Raw genomic sequence first — 23,601 nt, 5'->3', positions numbered from 1 at the left:
AAATAATGAGCAGCCACAAAATGTTTTGGAAGAGCCAAAAGCAACATCTGATGCTGGCAAAATCACACAATTACTTAATATAATTTACTGCATTTATAAATAAAGTAAGTTGCATTTTTAAACTCTGCTTTGATAATTTACATAAAAAATGAATCTATGAAATGCATTTCATTTAAGAATTACTGGTTGTAATGATATCAGTAAACCTCAAACAGCTGATCATTTTAATAATGTAAACATTAACAGAATTCAAATGGCGCATGATTCCAATGTCTATAAATTATATGAGTAATATGACAGTTTTACTACAATTATCATTATTCTTAATACAGCTGCATTATGTAATTGACTTTTGCACATGGATATCTGTTCTATCTCACGCACAAAAATAGGTTTAATGAAACAAAAGAAGCAGATTTTTAAGTTTTTGCTGAAAATTTGAAAGCCAGAAAAGTTTGAAGCACCGAAAAACATTGAAAGCCAGATCAGAATTTGACAATGCGCTTATAAAGCGGTTTAAGATTTGACATAGTGAAGGAGCAAGGTGATTTCTGCCATTTGGGGTTTTCTGTAGCCTGGCAGTGGCTGGTCACAAGGGTGCATGTTTTTAGAAGTTGAACTGCACTAATTTGTTGTATACTTGCCCTGCCTCCTCACTATTACAGCCTCTGAAACACTACTATCACCTGATGATTGTCTCATTAATCCAAGCCAGCAACAATTTTTCTGCCTCTATTATCTTTTTATCGTTGTATATAAGCACCGTCACTCCTTTCTCAGCATCAGCTACTTTGAAGGCTTCTATTTTTATTTTCATATTATGTAGGTCATGGACTTGGCCATAGCAAACTGAATGGCAGTTGTCTTGCATACACTATTTTCATGTTTCACTCTGATCTCTTTAAAAAAAATTTATTTAGTAACATCACTAATTTTCTTTAAACCATCTCCACTTCCTTGTTAGGAGTAAAGGAAAAAAATCAAGTGAGATCTTTTGTAAAACTGTGACTCAGTGCTAAAAAATTGTTTTCCCTCTGTATCTCAGATTTTGCTTACAATGCTTATGTGTTCTAGATTGCTGTTCATACTCCAAAAATATTTATATAGAAATGCACTTTACCTCAAATTTCTGTTTATAAACCAATTTATTCATGATTATAAAGCAACCATAAACCAATGTTTAACTGTTCTTCCTTTTGGTGAACGCAGGTACAAAGAGTCAACAACTCTAAGGTTAAGTCCTATGCAAGTAATACCACAAAACTCACTAGACATAAGATCATCTCATCATGATTATTACCGAGAAAGTCATGAAGGAGAGAATGAGAGGGGTTACCATTCATCTGTGTGCCATACTAATTTAAAAGACAGTGCAGCCCATCTACCCTCTCTCCACAGGTGCTATGATAACAAAAAGGCAGGTGTGACCTTTCTGTCTGAAGATGCCCTTGAGGGCTCATACAGTGCCTGGGTGAGAGTAGGAAGCTCTTAACAACATGGGGAACTGAAATGAGGCAGAGAGCCTCATGCCCTTAAGCTGGAAGACCTGGGAAAGGGCTAAGAAGTAGGTGTTTACTGAAGAGGCAGAGTGAAACTTGTCTCAGCAGAGGTATAGTGAACAAGAACTTTGCATCTACTGTATAATGGCTTCAACCTGAGATACCGCCCTCTTCTGATGACACCAACCACAGAATATGGCCCACTGTGGTTGGTAGATATCTGCTGCAGACTTCCACATGATACCTAACATTTTACTAACAACTGCATGAAAAACTTCTCTCTCACAGGAAATGCTGGGTAAGTCTGTATCAATGAAGTGCAAGCAACTCCATGACTTCATGGTACCTTAGCAGACATGGTTTCCAAAGCAGTGAGGGCCACAGACTTGGTGCATCAATGAGGAAGGTCAGCAGATTGGGATGCCAGCCTAAGGATGTTTAATCAATGTATCGAGCTGAATGAGGCAAAGGTGCCCCACAGGTATTGGAAGCTCATCTTCAAACCCCAAACAGCCTTACCACTATACCATGTACATGCAGGGCAACTCCATACCCATGACCTACCTCTGGTGACTGAGCTGGTCTGCCATACATTCCACTGGCCCTGGATGTATCTGGCTGACATCCTGATGGTGTGGCAAACCACTCAGACATGCACCTGCCTTGCCAACCTGCTGCAGGAGAGGAAGACTATCTCCCACCGCTTGTGGACATATGCCATCACAGTTGTGTTGTAACTCATCAACAATACCAAGTGACCCACTAACTGATCCTGGAATGCTTGCAGGGCCAAAAGTTCAATGCCCATTCAGAGAACAATGTACAGAATGTGGGGTTTCCATCTTGAATGGAGTCTGACAAACTAACTCATTCTGTTGTGAGAGGTCCATGACCCCAGTTGTCTTTTCCATCAGCAAACAATGACTATAAAAGCTTCATGTATAATCGTCTATGAATACTAGCCTTTCTTTCTCCTGCATTGTTTGCACCTCCTCAGATAGCATGGGAGATCTGGACAATTCTACAAAAAATACAGAATACCTTAAAATGTATTCTGTAACCATCCTGGAGAACAGACTACTCAGGGCTCTGCCCCATAACTGCCACATTATCCAATGATGAGACAAGCAACCCCAACTCATTGCAGCAAAAGGAAAATTGACAACTTAAGCATCATTACTCCATCTTCCTTCCCTTGCTTTTCTTCCAGACTGAGGCCAAGAGGTAAAGACCAAATAGGCTGAAAAGATTCCTGGCTCTTTCCTTGGGAAGAAGAATGCTGAGTACCAGATATGGCTTTGGGAGAGGTCTAGCCTTTGCCTAAACCTAACCTCAAAACACGCACTTGATAGTGAAATCTATTAAGTTCAGTGAAAGGTCAAACCACAGGGACACTTGTAACAGCAATGGCAACTAACTCCATTGCTCCTGAAAGCATCCTAGTTGAATGAATAGAGGAATAGGTGTCAGAGTTCTCTAATCTATAAATCTCAAGTCAAAGTCCTCCAGTACAGAGAGCATGAGCAAGCTAAGGCCATAGCAACTCGAATGATAATGAAGCCTCCAGGGCAAATGCCAAGTTGAACTTGATGGAAAACACTGGATACTAAGGAGTAGCACTGATAGCCAAAGTGCTTTTCCTACTCAGCCTCCAAGGGTTCCACAGGCAAGGGACCTTCGATTCCAGCAAAACCAGACAGACTGAGAACGACCTTTCACTGAAGCATCGAGTGATGTGGCAACCCAAACCTGTCCTTACAATGAGGATTGTGATGAATGTCTAGAGAAACTCCAAACAGCCCAGAGTTCAATAACAATATAGGTGGATCACATTCAAAACCTTCAAGCCTAGGTTGGTCTTCTTGCCCGATCATGGTGAGTAGGATACTGCACTGCCCTTCCTATGTGGAATAAAACCAAGCAATGCATGGGCCAGGTTGACCCAAGGGCGTACATGTCCAGATCTGGAACTAGGATGATACCAAGCACAAAAGTGCAGCTATGCCCACACTGATCTGGGAACTAGTCAAAGAGTATGCTTCAGGACTTGCCAAGCTCACTCCAAAAGCCTAGTATTATCAACAGTCAGGAGAAGTGCAGACTCTTTGTGCTTCCTGAGAAGCAAAAACACAAAAGAATCAATTCTTCCTCCTCTTGTTAGAAGACCATGCATATGGATGCAATCTGAGTCATGTACTGGTCACTGGACAAGAGCAAGCTTGTGTACATATTGGTGATTAGTTATGAGAGAACTTGAGAGCTGATCTAACTATAACACCCATCAACTTGCCACTGCTGATGGGGACTGGGACTGCCTTAACTCTTAAACAGAGTAATTGCCATAAAAAGACTACGTACTTAGCTATCTTCTTTAGTTTCTCCTAATGTGGCTATAGGGGAGGAAGAAGAATCTGATGACGACAATCAGGAGTGCAAAACTCCAAGGCATTTTATTGTCTTCTAATGATCAGGGACAGAAGCAGGGGCTGCTGAAGCAGCCACAGCAGAAACAGCAACAGTGGTGGCAGTATGCATGGTCTTTGTCACAAAGGTGACTGCTAAAGCAGTACCCCCATCACTGACTGTTTGAGGAAGGCCTTGCCTTCAGTGGCTCTTTCATCTCTAGATGATGCCTTGAAGTCATCACTGCCAAAGCAGAAGTGTGAACCAAAGTGGAGATGGGGTCACATGAACCTGAATCACAACAACTGAAGTTCCAGTTGAAGAGGATTGTCATTCAGTCTGCAAGTACTCTCCTGATGGTGTACTGCCTTCATAAAACACTAACAGCACCTTCCCCAATTTCCTCCACACTGACCTGTACTTTTTCCACTAAGCAAAACACCATGAGAGAGAGAGACAACACAGTTCAGAGACTGTATGCACCCCTGATCTCTGCATAAAGAACAGTAAACATCAGAATTAACACTTACAGAGAACGTGAACCCTGTAGTACACACATTCACACTCAGGGCATCTATGCTGATCATTCTTATGAGAATGAGAATGAGAATCATCAGGAATCATCACTTCTACAACCATCATAACTATGGTCAGAAGAAATAATCCAAAGTCATCAACTATTAACACCAAGAAATACTTACGTAAATTTCAACAACAGTCATGGTAAAGAATAATGCAAGGTGTTAGTTCAACAAGAAAGAGTGATGTTGTTAGTTGAGTGTGGATGGTTTTCCAACCCCTCCACTACATTTATACTGACTAAATACTTTGTTACCACACTTCAGTGACCAGAACAGCTTTCACAGAAGGTAATCCATTTGAAACATGAAGGTTTGTATTTTCATAGGACAAATGACTAAGGCACTCCCCAGGTTACATCAGGTTCGGGTTAAGTCATTCCAGACTAAAGGTGCTTGCCTCATGGCAATGTTAACCTGCTTTACAGCACTGTAGACTGGACCTACAGCACTGTTGCTATTTACTCCTATCATAACTATGATTTGGGTCAAGTCGATTTTTGGCTAACAGTGCCCTGCTGGGAATGAAACCCCACTCATAACGAGAGGACTGCCTGTACTTTAGTTGTAACACTTGTTTCAACCATAACTCATTGTGAAATATTAGAGAATCTAGTTAAATTTGCTGGGCAAAAGGAATTGAAATTTCAAACAAATAAAATTTACACTGAAAATAAAGAGAATGCCCGATTCTCATTGCACTTCTCACAAGACTAAAACACCATTTCATACAACTACTAATAAATATTAAATGCTGTAGCCAGAAATACCTCAATTACACAGAAGTATATAACACTATCAACTTATAGAGGATAATCTAATTGGGGTTAAGTATAAATGAGTACATCATTATTGGACAAAATACCATGCCATTTATTAATTAAACAGATTCAGAGCATAAAAATAGGCATATGTAAAACATAAAAGAACTTCTAAGACACATTTGTTCAAAGCTATTTCATATAGTTTGACTAAATTAATCTTGTCCATAATATCACACTACGTACTTATGATTAATATCACAAATTCAGAGTAATTTGTATTTTTCTTAGCTATACTTACCTCGAACTACTTAATAGGAGAGACCTGGATGTCAATCGGGTACCGACCAGAAAAATCTGGTTACCCCTTCCACACCTAGCCAGGTACATGCCCCGAGGGTCAAGGATACAAGCCCTCGACCTCCGACCTCAGTGCTTTCCACTCCACTTGGTTCCTGCCCTAAGGTACTCGGGGACAGTAGAGAGGGCTCATCTGAAACTTAAGTAGTTCGAGGTAAGTATAGCTAGGAAAAATACAAATTACTATGAATTTGTGATTTGTTCCGATGCCGTATACTTACCTCGAACTACTGAATAGGAGACTCATCCTTAGGAGGAGGGAGTAACTTAGGGGAGACTGGTCCCAGAGGTAGGTCAGGAGTATGCCCCAAGGTTGACCCAGTCCCACTCGTGGAAGGCGAGGGACTGTAAGGGGTCCACTGACGGAGCTGGCCGAGGAGGAAGGATAACCCGGACTAGTGGCTACTACAAGGGAATGGTTTCTAATCCTTAACACCACATACATCGACCGTCATACCTTCAGGTTTGCAGTGATCTACGACTCTTTCCTGAGGCCCTGGGAGAAGATAAGGAGGGGGATGGGGGCGGGACTAGGATAAGGGGGGAACACTCATTCACACTACCACTCATACCCTTAGAGTCCCTTGCCCGGTGGTGGCCTAGATCTGCTGCTGGCCCATCACCACCAGACTAATTTCGAAAGAATAGAGTGATTTTTGGGTGCAGTCCTTCAGGTACTGGGCTGTGAAGTGGACTGTCTGTTCCATACCCCAGCCCTTAGGAACTGGTTGACTGCAAGGTTCTTCGAGAAGGTCAGAGAGGCCCCAATGCCCCTGATGTCGTGGGGCCTGGCCTTTATAGGGAGAGGAACGTAGGCTCTCCTGATCGTTTCTCTTAACCAAAAGGAGATGGTGTTCTGGGAAACCGCCTTCTTCTCCTGGCTTGTAGAAACGAACAGGTTCCTAATTGCTGGCCTGAATTGGGCGGTTCTACCTAGGTACTTCCTCACCGCCCGGACCGGGCATAAGAGTAAGTCTTACGATCATCCGACTTGGCAATGGAGGGAATGGAGAACTCCGAGAACCTGTTGTCAACAACTGAGGGGTTCTGGGTCTTGGCCACGAAGGAGGGCACATAATGAAAGAAGGGCTCCTTCCACCCTTTCGAGTGTGAAACCTCGTAGGACAGGCCATGAAGCTCCCCCACTCTCTTGGTGGAAGCTAAGGCCAGCAGGAAGACTTTCTTCAGCATTAGCTCACTGTCCAAGATGTCCTTGGGGGGCTTGAATGGGGGCTTCCTCAGGGCATCCAACACCCTTGCGACGTCCCACTGTGGGACCTTCAAGGAGCTGAGGGAGGGGGCAAGACTGCTCGAAACTCCTGATAAGCATCGACAGCTGCCTGGAGTTCCACAAATCCAGCCCTTTCAGGAGGAAGACCTGACCTAGGGCTGCCCTGACTCCCTTCAAGGCTGCTACTGAGAGGCCTTTGTCCAGTCTCAGGTATACCAGGAATTCCGTTATGTGGAGGATCTTGGCTTGCAGAGGCTTGAGGCCCTTGTCTCAGCACCAGACCCCAAAATTGACCCATTTAGCCTGGTAAATGGCTGCAGAAGACTTCCTAAGGTACCCCCACATCTGCGAGGCCACTGTCTGAGAGCAGCCTGCTTTGCTCAACAACCGCTCGATACTCTCTACCTGTGAAGGGATAGAGCTTGGAGACCTTTGTGGAACCTCTCAAAGTGGGGTTGTTTTAGAAGGTCCGGCCTGAGGGGCAACATCCAAGGATCTCACACTGCTAGGGCCTGGAGGTCTGAGAACCACTCTCTGTCTGGCCACATGGCGGCCACCAACGTCATTTGAGCCCCTCATTATCTTCTCAGTCAGTTCAGTACTTGCCTTATTACCCCGAAGGGCAGGAACACATACACATCCAGCCTGTCCCACGAATGCTGGAAGGCGTCCTCCCAGACTGATGCCGGGTCGGGCACTGGAGAGCAGAACACCAGGAGCTTCGCGTTTAGCCTCGTAGCAAACAGGACCAGGGAGGGGGATCCCCACATCCCGATCAGCTTCACCGCCACCTCGGGGTGCAGGGACCATTTCGACCCTATCATCTGACCTGGTCTGCATAGCCTATCTGCGATTACAATCCTCTTTCCCAGAATGAACCTCGCAGTCAGGGACGTTCCTATGCTTGCGGCCCACTCCAGGATAGATTCTGTGAGGTCACACAGGTAACAGGACTTCAGCCTGCCCTGTTTCCTGACGTAGGCTACCACCGTGGCATTGTCGCACATTAATGCTACTGCCCGGTTCCTGATCCTGTGCTCAAACTCCTGCAGGGCTCTCTGGATCACCAGCAACTCTAGACAGTTGATGTGGAGAAGCCTCTCCTGCTCTGACCAGACCCCTTGGTTTGGACTGAAGGTGGGCACCCCAACCCTCCTTCGATGAGTCCATTAACAGGAGCATCTCCAGAGGTAGGTCTGACAGGGGAAACCCCCGGCAGGTGTTTGACTGGTCCAACCATCACCTGAGGGCCTCCCTGGTGTCCTGCGAGGGGAGGATGAGCTTCTGGAGCAGATCCTCCTTCAGGGACCTACCTTCCTTTAGGTTCCACTGGACTGGCCTCGGCTTCAGCCTGCTTGGCGGACCAGCTCCTCCAAGGAAACCAGATGGCCCAGGAGTCTCTGCCACTCTCTCGCTGGGAGGGGGGAGTCCTGCAAGAAGGGGAGAGCTATCCCCTGTAAGTTGGCCAGCCTGTCCTCCAAGGGGAAAGCCCTGGCTGCCCTCGTGTCCAGGTCCATTCCCAGATACACCATCCTGGTGGTGGGCACCAGCTGGGATTTCTCCCAGTTCAGGACTATGCCTAGCTCCTCGCAGGTCCAGGGACAACATGAAGTCCCCTTCCCTCAGGGCCACCAGGACTGTTCTCGGGGTCTCCATCTTTAAGGGAGTCTCCCGGATGAACCCATTCAAGACAGACAGATCTATGACTGGCCTCCACCGCCCCCCCCCCCCAAAGCCTTCTCCATCAGGAAGAGGCAGCTGAAGAACCTGGGGGATGTGTCCTCTACTTGTTGAAAGGCTCCCTTCTCCAGCAAGGACTGGCTCTCTGAATGTAATGCCTCCCCCTGGCCTGGATTCCGGGGTCAGAAGGACCATGCACCTGGAACCTCCGTTGGGGGGCTTGCCATCTAGGAAGGGGATCCGGTAGCCATCCTTGAACACCTGTACTGTCCAGGGTTAGCTCAAGATCCTCCCAGTTCAGCCAATGACACAAGAGGCAACCCCCCATTCGTGGCAGGATAGAGGATAGGGGGCCTCCTGTCCTACTTCCTCCTGGGGAAGCGGCCATTCCGGGCTCTACGGGAGGTGGAAGGCCTGGGTCTGAAGGAGGACGAGGGGGCCATAGAGGAGGGTCGAGTCCCCTGACCCCCCCACCGTCTAGAAATCGGTTCCAGGTTGGAGGAAGAGGGCTGGCCTCCGTGCCTGCTCTGGGGCCTCGACCAGGGAACTTCCTTAGACCTTCTATGGTTAAGGTTCCTGAAGGTGGAAGCCCCATAAACGATTGAGTCCTGGCTCGCCTTCCTCCACCATTTTAAGGACTCCTCCCCGACTTGGTCTACGTCTCTAGGAAGAGAGATTCCCCCATCAGTGGGGATTTCCTCAGGGTCTTGGCCTCTCTATCAGGGAGGCTCCTGGGCAACGTAGCCAGGACTGCGTCCCTCCTATGAAGCACCCAGTTGGTCCACTGGGTAATGGACTGGATGGTGAGGAAGCTGATTGACCTCCCCTCAGACAGGACCAGCTCCTTGAACTGAGCCAGTTCAACCCCATCCTCCAGGTCATGTTCGATGGCGAACCTGGCCACCGCCCCGGACCAAAGGTTGAGCTAGGAGGCCAAGGACCTCCTGGCGTCCAGGGATGGAGCTGGCTCCGCCAGGTGGTTCTTAGCCCTAATCAGGGTGAGGACTAACTAGCCTAAAGGTAAACCCCTTGTCTGTAGCACCCCGTCCTTCTAGGGCGTTCTGGAGGCCGTCCCGGACAAACACCTCATCCTTGTCATCTTCCATATGGGCGGAGGGGGCCTGCGCATGCGAGGGGGACACAGCCAGCGACTCGGGACGACTCCGACCAGGGACATCTGGAGGTGAGGGGAGCTCTCCTAACCCAGGGGGCCCAGTCCGAAGAGGTGGGGCCATCATGGGACACCCACTGGTCCGGGCTTGCTCAACATCCTGGCCGGTGAGACCAAGCGACTCCTCCTCCTCTGCTGGGCAGAAGGAGGGGGAAGAACAACAAGGAAGGGAACCTGCCCGGCACGGGCGGCCGCCATAGGGCGCACCGGTTGCGAGGCGGGATCCACTGAGGCCACAGGGGGAGCATCTGGTGAAAGAGCGGAGCACCCTGCCCGAGGGGCCGTCATGGGCACCACAAGATCGGGGTCTCTCCGCGGGGAACCACCGGATGGGGAACTGCGACGACTGTGACGGTGGGAGCTGTCTCAATGGCTGCCGCTCCTACTCCGACCCCTGCGGTCCCAACTACAACGTGGAGAACGGGAGTAGCGGCCATGGGAGGAGGAGGAGGAAGAATGCACTCGACTCTTCCCATTGCAGCGCCTCCACTTTGCTCTTCTCCTCCTCCTATGGGAGGACCTATCCGAGTAGGAGGACTCTGAGGAGGAGTGATCCTCGGAAGAGGGAGGCCTCCTGGGGATACCAGACCAGGACCGGGACAAGAAATCCGACGACCAAGTCGGCTCTCGCTGCTTCCTGTGGCAGGACAACCCCTAAGGGAAGGTGAAGGGGAGAGTGGACAAAGTGGACGACAACCCGACGGCCAACCTGGCCGTGGCGGAGAAAGCTGTCTGCTCCATGGCCACATGTACCAGAGTGGGAAGCGGAGTGCGCTGTGCTTCCCGGCGCAGAGAGAGACTAGCTACCCAGAGCAGGGAGAACCGTGCTCCCCGGAGAGGTGGGAGAGCCCCACACACCGAGCGGAGTGCCGATGCGAACAACTCAGCCAACAGAACCCCCTACAGGTTGAAGAGGGACCACACCTCTCTCAAGAAGCCATCATCCCCGGGAGGCACCATCTGTACGGAAGATACAGATTCCTCGGGCTCTGCAATGGGCAGAGGCCTGGCAATGAGGGAACAGGAGAAGACTTAGGCAGTGACACTGGCGACGAGACCAGCCTCGACAATGAGGGCTCCTCCGATCAAGACTTCTTCGCCGGCCGACCTGGCCTTCTTCTTCTTCCTCTTGGTTGAAGCTAAGGTCCATTGGAAGGGAGGGCAGGAAACACTCTGGACACATAGACTCCGGAGAGCAGGGGCCGCCACAACACGATTTACACAAAATAGTGGGGGTCGATAATCGTCGATGACAAGAAAGCCCCACACGACTTATCCTCCAAAGGGCTTGAACAACAACGTTGAGGCATGTCAGGCTCCATGATGCAGATACACACACACACACAAGGGAGGGAAGACTATCGTACACAAGGACAATGAGCCGACACGTGTACATGGGTCAGCAACCAGGAGAGAACTGAGGTTAGAGGTCGAAGGCATGTAGCCTTGACCCTCGGGGCATGTACCTGGCTAGGTATGGAAGCGGTAACCTGATTTTTCTGTCGGTACTGGATTGACATCCAGGTCTCTCCTATTAAGTAGTTCGAGGTAAGTATACAGCGTCGGAACAAATAAGCAACTAAAGATGTAAAACCAAATGATCAATTTCAAACCTATACCAATCAAATAGATTTACAGAGGATATCTATAAAGATAATGTTGATACAGAACACTGGAAAACCTTTATCCCTTGATTGATACCCATACAAAATATCTCCACATGCAACTTACCACTAAATTCTGCAAATTATATAACATCTTTAGAAACCTTAAAATATTCCATCTAAGCTACTGCATCACATTATAGACATAGACACAGCTGTGTACATTTTAAATTTAATTCTCAAATACATTTTTTTTTTAACTAATAACCCACGACCAATGAAGGGTAAACATTGATGCTTCAATAAACTACCATAGCTATACAGAACTATCTTCCTCCCTGTTTCCAGAATTATTCAATTTCTATATTTTTGGGTGGCAGGTTTGGTTATTATTTATGAATGGGAAATCCATTAACATGTAAAAATTTCTTGAACTGGCCAAGCATGTCCCTAGTCTGTCTCTTATAATAAAAAAAATGCTAAAAAAAAACGTACTTGGCCCCAAAATACATGCTACCTTACCTCGGGATATAATTCATTGGATGGTGGTGGTGGAGGATTCTGAGCTCCTCCAACAGCGCCACCAGCAGCACCTCCAATCGCCCCCTCATCTGGATGAGCTTCTCCTCCCCCAACTGCTCCCTCAAGAGGGGGTAGTGGATCCTGTGGGGCTTCTTGACCCATGGCAGCAGGAGGTGGGTCCAGTGTCACAACACGGTCTAGTGCTGGATCTGCTGTTGCTTCGGCAAGGTCAGTTACAGATTTGCTTTTCACACACTGAAAAAAGACATTTTTGTTGTATAAACTATGAAAAAAGTACAAACATTAAATATTTATATTAAGGTTGGTGTATGAACAACTTTGAATGTGCCCTTAAAGCTTAGAATCCAGATCAAACTTAAGGTGTCTGATTAAAATACTAACCAACAAGTTATGTACAAGTATTAAATTCTGTATCTATTGTCTCTAACTATATCTTCTCATCAAGCCTTAGCTTTCATATAACCACAAGTAAACCTATTATTCAAATATGTAATTTTTCGGTTAAGCCTACTAACATCCTACTATCCGGATAGCAAATAAAATATATACACAGACATATGTATTTATCCCTTAATATAAGGATAGCTCCTCAGGAGTAGTAATAACAGGTTTGGGGTGGTGGATGGATTGATCCTGTAGAGAACAAATATTAAGTGCCATCAATTTGGAAAGAATTGGGCAAGAAAGAGGTGCTAATACTTCTATAGCCCATAAATTCACTAATGAGACTTTTACACATGCTAAAATAACAAATCTGGAGTCTCAGGACCTCAGTTCTGCTTTGGACTTGAAGGGGGAATGAAATGTGTCCGTCACACAACGTCTTTTTATAAATTTGCTCATAAATATACCAAGGGGTTGCTGTTGGTTTTTGTCCTTGTCTTTTATGATAGTATGTCAGTTAAAACTGTAATATTGCAAAGATTTTTTATTTATATAGATTTTTGGCATTACTGTACACCAAGCACTGGGACAACTAAGGCCATTCAGCGCTGAAACAGAAATTGACAGTAATAGGTTTGAAAGGTGTTACAGGAGGAAAACCTCGCAGTTGCACTATGAAACAATTGTTAGGAGAGGGTGGAAAGTAAGATGGAAGGAAAACAATATGAATGGAGGTACAGTAAAAGGAATGATAGTAGTTGCAGCTAGGGGCCGAAGGGATGCTGCAAAGAACCTTAAGTAAAGCCTACATTGCACCAAATGAGGTACACTGATGGCACTAACCCCCTGGGGTAATATTGCAAAGAAAAGTTCAAAGAAATATTAGAAAAAAACATGTACAAATAAAAGTTACTGAAGCTTTGTTCTCGGTAAATTAATGTAAATATTTTTCAACATGTATGTTAAGAATTTGTTACTAATTTTATTTCTTATCTGTTTTGATATTGTGTGAGCTGTAATTATAATGTTACACAATAAAATAAAATTATTTATTAGAAAAAAACATATGTAAGTTAGTAAAATTTACTTCTGTCTTGTAAAAGAGGCCCTACAAGTTGTAAATAGTCATTTTCAACTCATGGAAGGTAGAGACATTTTTTTGAATTTTTCCTTTCACCATGTGCATTTGCATGTCTTCCTCTTTCCATTGATGTTTTTTCTTTTTTTTTAAATTGGCCAACCTCAAAGTTTACACTGCCTGAGGAGCTCCATATTGATTTTTTTTTTACCCATCCACTAAGGGTTAAAAATATCTAAAGATAATCTGATATCCATTACTATAAATTTTTTTTTTACCTAATCTCTCAGCTTGATAATATTCTATTTTTCTCAACTAACAATATCCAAAGGATTCGTCAAGTGGTTTTACAGCATGGATAAAATTCTTATTAAAACACTTAAGGAGATTGAATTCATGCACAATAAGTTGTTGATAAACTCCACAGATGAAAATAGTTTAATAAAATATTACTGTAGGATATAAAAACTGATAACTGACTGCGAAGCCAAATACCACAGCTTTCATATGGCTGGTTGAATGGGTTTTTCTTAGGCAAGGAACAAAAATAATAAATTTCATCCATTATAAAGTTCGTAAAAACTATATAATTAGACACTCAAAATTTTGAAGATTCTGGCAATTTATCTAATGGATATTTGTCCAGTATGTACTTATTAGCTGTCCAATACAGGCAGTCCCCAGGTTAAGTTGGTTTCGGTTTACGTAGTTCCAAACTTATGTCACTTTTCAAATATATTTATCAAAAAACCTCTAAAGGGTTACAGTGATGTTCTGCGGTTATGTTGTTTCAATATTACGGTGCGCTGTGATTGACAAGAATATTTGTACATTTTTGGAGGAAATTCTACAAGATCATGGATGCACACCTCACCAGAAGCAAGGTAAATCAATTGGGATAACCAACAGATTAGAGGCAAGGCTTTTACCACTTTATCATTTTTAGCAATTTTTTAATGCAGTGTTTTGGCTTACGTCGTTTTCTAGCTTATGTCGCAATTCAGGAATGGAATCCAAGACGTAACCAGGGACTGCCTGTGCAATGTTTTCATGGTAATGTTGTACTGTATTGTCTAAATAAAGGACTGAGTAAACTAATCCATAGGTGAAAGGATTATTACAGCTTAATTTCTTTCACCAAATTGACTGAAACTTATTAAATTTGTTACACATTTTGCTGCCAAAAACTACTATTACCAAGACAACATGTCAAGTTTGTAACTCTTTTCACAATAGGGTACAGTAATCTCTTTATTATCTGGATTAATAGAGTCAAGGCCCCATCTAATAAGGGTGAAATTTGGATAAACGTAAGTAAAACCTCTACAGGTGAAAAATGCTAACTCCATACCCCTATTCCCCCTACCTTGTTAACACCACGTAACTATAAACTATCAATATGCTTTTAAACAACCACCATCATACTTCAAACTAGTTACTACATAACTAGTACACTTTAAAAAAATAAATGCAAACCCTTTTTCTATTTCATAAACAACACACAATTTGGTAGGCATGTAGCCTATCTGTAACTGAAGTCTACCATGGTTTGATCATAATTAATGTATTCTTATACCAGCAACTTTCATATGTATTACCATTCATGAAATAAAAAATGTGTATGTGTGAACTATTGACCTAGGTGGGGTGTTACACTTATAGTATTCAATTGCATAAAACAAAAAGCTGTATATAAGATATATGCAGTCCCTGGTTATTGGTGGGGACTCCATTCTGACAGCTTGATGATCAGAGAAAATCACTGATAACCAGTTAATGGTGTCTCTGTCAGGTATGTATCAACGCCGAAAACTGGAAATCGGTGCATTTCGGCAATAGACAAGCACACTTCGACGCTAGACAAACCCCATAAAACCAGATCATCGATATCTGGGGACTTGATGTAAAGTTAATGGTAATGAAACATATTTTTAAATTACTGAATCCATTTGTTCTGTTTTATCATCATGCTGTACCATCTTAATATAAAAAAATGGAGCATCCGCCATATTGTACATTTAAGTAGGCAAGGCTGATGTTAAAAGAACTAGCTGATTGAGGCCTACTACCAAAAATATCAGGAGAATAATTTTTTAGTTGCTAAAAGATAAGGATTATCACTGGAATTAATTTCATTTTTGTACATAAATGTAAAACTGTTATAGTACAAAGTTACTCTAACATACTTTAAAATAAAATCCCTCAAAATCACAAAACAGCTGTTTCACCAATTCGTTTATTTATGTCTATACTTCGTATTGTTAATGAAAATTCTTTGTTAAGTGGTGCTCATGCTAAGAGGTTGTTAATTATAATAGGTGGTTATGAACTGTTATGAAAACCATAAGTTTGGCAACCCTATTTGAAAGCTTAGCCAACACAATCTACCAAAAATGAAATTTTGCTCTATGTACAAGCATAGCCTAGTACAGTATGATCTATTAATTCTCTCCGCGAGATTAGCCTAGTACAGCATAATTTACCAAAATTGAAAAAATGAAATTTACTCAGTAAGCAAAGACTAGTTTTATTTTTTAAATGTCATTTATTTAACAAGATGGGATTACAAAGAAAAAGAGATGAGCCTAATGTGAACTAGGCTATTGAAATTGCAACTTGCATGGTACACAAGATATGCAATGAAATCATGTTAAGGGGATGAAATTTTAAGTCACATGATACACGAGATCGCGTGATACACGAGCATATGTATAAACATTTTAAGTGTACGGGTTATTTCACAATGATGACTGTCCAAAACATATTCACTTTAAGGACACTACTGAAAAGCACTTGATAATTTTCTGTTTTGGAGTTTTAGAATTTTCATTTCACCTCATATCAAGGAAGCTTTACTTGTATCCCTGTGTGTGTTTACATCTACATGTGGAATTACATTAAAAGTTTGTCATCGTTTAGTTTTTTTTTTTTCTAGGTGACTAATACGGTAATCACATATACCATAACAGTACACATTAGAATATTTTGTCACTGATGGTATTTTATCAAAAATATAATGTTCACATTCAGAATGAATATTAAAATAATTACACTATTGCGACATTCATCATGATTTTGTGGTAGATGTTAGCCACTTGATAACCTATTTATAACTCACTTCCCCCTCCCTCAACTGAAGGGAAGCAATATATGTGTGTGTACATGCACACACTAGAGGATAATGAATGTGATTCTCTGTCTCTTTTGGATTGTTAATTTTATTGTTTTTTCACCTTTTATGCAGTTAAATTATGGCAAACCATAAAAATAAAAATTGTATCTCCTCTTTTTTTCATTTGCAATGTGTTTAATGTATCTCATCACATGCATTTCTCTCTCTTTTGGGTTGTATATTTGATTGCTTTTTTCATCTTTTATGCAGTAAATAATAACAGAACAAAGAGTCATTTCATGACATGTTATATGATGTGCTAAATTTTAAGCCAATAACAATCTCTCTACATACCTCTTTCACTTGTGTGTGTTTCTTAGCATGTGTTGACTTTTTTGGGGGGGATTTGCTTGATTTACGTTGATTGACTATACAGTATTTCATTACATGTTTAGTTGACTCTAAAGTATGATTATCACATATAACAGTACACAAGAGTATTTTATTACTGTTAATATTTCACCTCTAATTAAAAATATTTAAAATGCAAATTTGAAAATGCTGGCAACTCACTGCACTATTTATGCGGTAAAAATAAATATAAGAATACGTAGTGTAGTGTAAAATAAAAATAAAAAAAGGGTCAAGAGTGAGTGTGATATCTCTCTCTCTCTCTCTCTCTCTCTCTCTCTCTCTTCTTTATTTGCTTGTGTTTGGTGTATTCCATTAAAAGTTTCATTACAGTACGTACTGTATACAGGCAGTCCCTGGTTATCAGCAGACTCAGTTAATGGCGATCCACTTTTATGGCAGGCCATAATGGGCAGAGTTTCAGTTATTGGTGCCAAAAGGTACACGAAAGCCCCACCAACAGCTGGGAATTGCCTGTATATCTTAATCATGCGTGGAAAATCATAAATAAAAATACATAGCTCCAACGAAATCAAAGGCCTTTCTACCTCTCTCAACACATCACCACATTGCATTCCCCCACTCCACCCCCTGCCTCCCAGCCATGGAAACTCCTTCCATGCTCCGCCCACCTCCCAAAACAACCCTTTCTCTGTCTGAGTTCTTGTAACACCCTTCTTGCCAATCCCCTCCCATGGCACCCAGCCATCTGACAAGGCCCCCCCCCATTAGAAACTTCTCCGCACCTCACACACCCCAAAAACTTTTCCGAGTCTCTTCTTGAGTGTAAGCAGTGTTATCAACATTTCCTTAGGCCGCTCACTTTGCCAAGCATCAAAGAGTGGATTTTTCAAATTTTCTGAAATGTATACTGTATAGTATACAGGTATATGTATATTTGGTTCCTCGTCTGGTAGTGTCAGATAATGAAGATCCAGATGATTGAGGGATTACTGTAAGGTGACTGAACAAATATTTATGTATCCCTGAAGGTACTAATCCTATAAAAACTATTTTATAGCAGAGGTACACAGTGGACCCCATACTCATGGGGGTTAGGTATCACAACCACCCGCGAATACATACTCAAAATCTGTAATATATTGGAACCCCTCTAAAAATGCTTATGACTGTGTATTTTAAAGGCTGGTACGCCAAAGATCCCTATAAAAATGCTTACAACTGCCTATTTTCATGTAATTTTTATAACTAAATACATATTTTATGATAAAAAAATGTATTTAGTAAAAAAAATAACATGAAATTAGAGAAATCCGTGAATATTCTAAGAAAAACCCATGAATTCATGAATTTTCTACGATTTATTGAAAAATATGTTCCATAACTGAATAACTGAATCTACAATTCCTGAACCGCGAATAAGCTTGGGTCCACTGTAATCCCTTTAAAGGAATGGGGTGGAATATAAAATTTAGGCCAAAGGCCAAGTGCTGGGATCTAAAAATTCATTCAGTGCAATCCTTAAAAAAAAAAATAAGCATAACATCTCATATTTACCTGAAAATCAACATGTCTGCTTTTAGCCTCTTCTTTTTCCCAAGACATACGTATAAATGGTCGTTGTACATAATTATATATCACTTCAGCACGGCCACCTTAAAGGAAAAGGAAAGCAGTGGGGTAAAAGGATTGACTTTGCTCAAAACAATTTTGAAAATAAAGTATTATCATCATACAATTTCATTCTTTCTCACTACTTTTTAAAAAAATTGTGAAAAACATAAAATCTAATAAAACATTACCTACTAAAACTATAGCCAACTGCATAAACAACTAGTATATACCTGGTCTTTTCTTGATTTTTTCCTTGTAGGTAGGATACCCTTCAATTCCAAGGCGGATCTTCTTTAGCCCTCGCTCTTTCAAGACTTGCTTGGCTACATCTCTATTCTCAATATACTTGAAGAAACGGTACATTGCAGTTGAGCATATGGCTGGAAAATTTGAACAAGGTTAAAAAAAAAAAGCACGCATAAAAACTAACACACTCCATGTACCCTATATTGAATTTGAGCAACAACTTCAAATAAAAAAGCTACAATAAAAATCATAGTCACATCATAGTAAGAGTGGGGTCAAACATCTATAAATAAAGAAGAATATAAAAAAAAATAGTAAAAGCAATACAACTGAACTTTGTTTAAATTTAAGGTGCTTTGATATATCTAATTGCCTTTTCCAATTTTAATTGTATTCTTTATTCTTTGTTGAAAAGATAGTAAATTAAAAGTAAGTATATTAACATTTATACTTCTTAGGTACAGTTTTTAAGTGAAAAATTCTTAACTACTCAGACTCAAAATCAAAAATAAAAATGGGTAATAAACAGCACTATGGCATGAAGCTACAAAGTACCAATCTACTAGAAGCAATAATATAATCTACAAAGGATTCTTGTATGGTGTTTTCTTATTGCTTTCCTAAAAAGTTGGGCACCATTATTTTTTTATGGCATTTAAAATTTGTAAACAAAACAATAAAACATTTTATTCCCTCATGAACATCAAACTTTTAAAAATCACAATTCTTTATCACCTACATACTCTTCCTGCCTACTTAAGGCCAGTCCAGTGAGTGGTGAGAATTACAATGCAAATGGCCAAAACAAAATAATAACAAAATTACCCTAATGCACATTTCAATCCAGTCTACACCTAACTTCCACTGTGTTATAGTGTTAATGTCCTACCATGATGGGTAGAAACTTAAGTACCTAACTGTGTCCATAATAAACAAACATTAGAAACAATAAAAAGTTCAATTAAACTTTATTCTACTGAAGCAACAAATGTATTTCATGAAACTTGCATAACAAAGCCTCCTTCCAAACAATAACATAAAAAAATATTATAATACTTGATATTATTTATAGTAATAGTAACAATAATAATGACCTTTATAAAAAGAAAATTACTGCAAAAAACTATAAAGCAGGCAGCTGCAAACTACTATCTTGAGAAAAAAAGGAAAAACCTCCCTTGTAATTAAAACAACAATTAACAATTAAGTGTAGCAAAAGTTAACAATTAAGATTAAATTAAGCAAAATGAACTTCCAATATATCAGTTAGCAAAGATTAACAAGTAAGATTACATTAGGCAACAAAAAGACCACATGTAAATAGACAAAGCTCAACTACAGGAAGGAAAAAGTTAAAATGAAAGATTAATCTAATAAGAGAGTACTACTTATCAAAATGTGGTTAATAGTTCACCACACTACTTTGTAAAATTACACTTCCACTTCAAAAAAAACTTTTCAAAGATTTATGTTTCATATTAATCATGCTGGAGAACAATGTAATATACCGTGTATCTTATCAAGAGATTTTGTTAAAATAAACAACATATGTAAGTGCAGTAAACACACAAGTACATTTTCTTGAAGGACAAGAAAATTTGTTTACATCAATTATTATTGGCTTTAGGCCTCCGAGAACAGCAATATAAGCCATCTTTACAATGGAAAACTAAAATAAAAGTACCACCATATACCTGTGGACCTTGGAAAGGTAAATGACAAGAGTAACAAGAAAAATCATTAATAAGGGATTGTGAAAGTAGAAGGTCACAGAGAGACTCAAGCTAGTGATGTTACTCCATCATACCACAAAACCTAGAGTAAAGACAGTGACAGGTTATCTGAATCTAAGAAATGTTGCAGTCCATCAGGATGAGAGGGGAGTTAAAAACCCTTCTGTGATAGATGGGAATGTTTTGAAATAGGTCAAACATTTCTGTTTCCTTGGAAGCACACTGGGCTGTGAAGCAGCAGTTGAGGATGCATTAAGAAAATGGAGAAAATAGATAGATATAGCCAGATTATCATTAAATAAATATGCCCCCTTAGTGGACAGAGCAAAGACTTACAATGAGTACATAAAGGCTATCCTAACTATAAAATAGAAGGATGGACACTCAAAGAAAAGAGAAATTTTTAAATGATGTGACCATGAATATTAAGATTATAGGAATTTGTAGAGACAGCAGAAAGCCTGGGAAAAAATAATTACATCTCACAAACTGAGAAGGCTTGGATATGTGATGAGAATGGATAAGGAACAGTTTGCCAGAAAACCAGTAAAATAAATATAAAGAAGATCTATGAAACTATGGGGGTAAGAAGATAGATGAAGACCTAGATCTGATAAAACTTAAAACAAAGATCACAAGGCAGAGAAAAGAGAGGAGACCTCATTTTATATCTAACCCTGTATAGGGGAACATTGATCTAAAAATATTCATAATAATGATGATGATTACGTACAATAATGAAAAATGTGAATCTAGGCAACATGCAAAAATGATTCATATGGCATACTTTGGCTGTATTCTTCTCCCATCTGAGGAGGATAATCATCATCCCATTCAACTGTGTCATCATCCAGTAATATGACAATATGGCATTCTCTATCTCCCCTCTGAGCAGCAAGCACCATAAGAGGTAAGATATGCTCTTCTAAGAAAACTTCAAACTGCTGCCGAGCACCTTCGTTACTTAGCTCGTGCAAAAGGCCACCTGGAAGAAATTTTCAGTTGACTAAAGTCTACAAAAATACATTTATTATGCCACTACACCTAACCTTGGGCAGAACAATAAAATTCTACGTATTCCAAATAAATGTACACTGATTTATAGCATTAAACTGTAATTTCTCCTGAAATCTTTATAACTTATTAAACTGAATTTAAAATATAGATCAATTTCCCAAACAATAGAGACAACCAGCTCCTAGTACGAGAGGATCTGTGGATGACATGCACAAAATAACCAGAAATTTAAAGTGCAATTTACATAAGTTCTTAGGCTTTTAATTTGAAAATATGTCATTTATGTATACAGATTAATTCAGACAGATTAAAGGAGTGATCCTAAAGAAAATGTTATCAACTTAGAAAAATATCTTCAGTGCCACTCCCAACAACAGACATGACCAGTCAAAGGGTAAGCTCATTTTCTACAAATATTAGCATTGCAATACACTCAAAATGAATTAATTCACGTAGCAATTACTAAGTTAGTTTTGGATAACCCTTTCTGACTCCATCTCAGTGGTAAAACACCAAAAATGGTGACACTTTTTAATCAAAAACCATAAAAGGAATAAAATAATTAGCTCAATTTACACAGGTACTTTTTATGGCCAATAGCACTGGAGTATCATGAGCATATTTGAAGTGCTGAGTATGATTGTTCCATAATCTCATGAACCAGCGTATGAAGCTAGTAAATTGTTCCATAATCTCATGAACCAGAGTATGAAGCTAGTAAATGTTGGGAGTGATATGAAGCTAAAAAATTACTGTTCTCTGTCACACCATAACCTCAAAATCAGTTTTGAATATCATTATGCCGAATTGTATTCATATGACATCGTGGGTAGTTATGTTTATCCTATATACGTGATGTACTTCTATTTTGTATAAATTTATGGTATGGTAAAATATTTCATTGCCTCAAACTGTATAATGAACAACAACAATATACCTGAATTTACAACACTAATATACTGAATGCCAGGGTTCATAAGAAAAAACATAACTCATAATAATTTTTGTGGCTATGTAGTTATATGAGAATGTTGCAGTGCATGTGAAGGCGTACCAAAGGTAATATTGTGTAAATTACATCAAGTATTCAAGTGGATACTATTATAAGAAAGCTATTAAAATCAGTTGACCTACATTCTAAAGTACACTGAAATTTTATGTTGATTAGTAATCTGATACAATACACACGTAAATCAAATGAAATATAACAGGTATGATGAGGAATGTTTGCACATTTTTTTTCTACTTTATCCTTTGAATTACCAATATATACAGGCCTTGTATAAAAGGTTTGATTACATGAGTTTGGACATGGATTTTAAGAAAAAACATTCAATACAGTGATACCTTGGTTTATGAGCTTAATTCGTTCCAAGAGCAAGCTCGTAACATAAAATTCTCGTAGACCGAAACAATTTGTCCCATAAGAAATAAATGGAAATAACTTGATGCATTCCACACATCCATAAATACACATTATCATATTTTTGGGGGGGTTCTGCCACTGTAATGTTAAAATTATAACCCCTAACATCAGAAATGAATGAAATTTAATAATTCAAAATGAAAAATAAAATAACTGGCAACTTAATGCTAAACATATTGACAATTTAACTAGCACACTACTGAGGAGGAGGAGGAGGAGGAGGAGGAGGAGGTTACTTGTTGGAGGGAGAATCTCCCTCCATGAGAACTTTTGGTAAAATGTCTTGAGTTCTCTCTCTCAAATGGCATTTACTATCACTAACTGAATCCCTTAATTTATGTTTTCTGGACACTTGGTCATCTTTTCTTACATTCTTTCATTCAAATTTTACAAGGAACCTATCTAGAGACGACTGCATTTGTCTTTTCTTTAAAATTTTATGGAAATGGGTCACAGCATTGTAGGTAAATAGGTTCGCCGTACGCCCTACCAAAGCCTTATCTGGGTGATGTTTTTTTTTAGAAAATTTTTCAAGTTTTCTCACTGTTTCAACATTTCCCTAATTTCACTATAAGCGCTAGTTTTTTCAATCTGTCCGTCCTCCTCCTCAGATGAAATGTCCTTCATGACCTCTTTTTGCTGCTCCTTATGCAACTACAACAGCTCCTCGGTCGTCAGCTGCTCGCTATTCTTATCCAGAAAATCACTGTCGTCGTCCTTGTCCACCTCCAGCCCTATTGAAACTCCCTCCTGGATAGGTTCATACCCATCAAAATCTCGTTCAGGAAC

General features: G+C 40.7%; 1 protein-coding gene across 4 annotated transcripts in view; it reads right to left on the bottom strand.

Annotated features, from left to right (window-relative positions):
- LOC135202560 (BTB/POZ domain-containing protein KCTD20-like) overlaps window positions 1-23,601 on the bottom strand; it is a gene marked incomplete at its 5' end in the record, with an annotated part of 74,832 nt that overhangs the window by 33,418 nt on the left and 17,813 nt on the right. For all 4 annotated transcript variants that reach the window (XM_064232043.1, XM_064232044.1, XM_064232041.1 and 1 more), the window contains 4 exon segments: window positions 11,810-12,064; window positions 18,334-18,431; window positions 18,621-18,770; window positions 21,157-21,354. In XM_064232043.1, the coding sequence (XP_064088113.1) occupies window positions 11,810-12,064; window positions 18,334-18,431; window positions 18,621-18,770; window positions 21,157-21,354 (701 nt within the window).

This window comes from Macrobrachium nipponense, chromosome 30 (genome assembly GCF_015104395.2).
Source record: "Macrobrachium nipponense isolate FS-2020 chromosome 30, ASM1510439v2, whole genome shotgun sequence".
Taxonomy (NCBI): Eukaryota; Metazoa; Arthropoda; class Malacostraca; order Decapoda; family Palaemonidae; genus Macrobrachium; species Macrobrachium nipponense.
The sequence above is the reverse complement of the archived record's forward strand: the minus strand, read 5'-3'. Positions and strand labels throughout refer to the sequence as shown.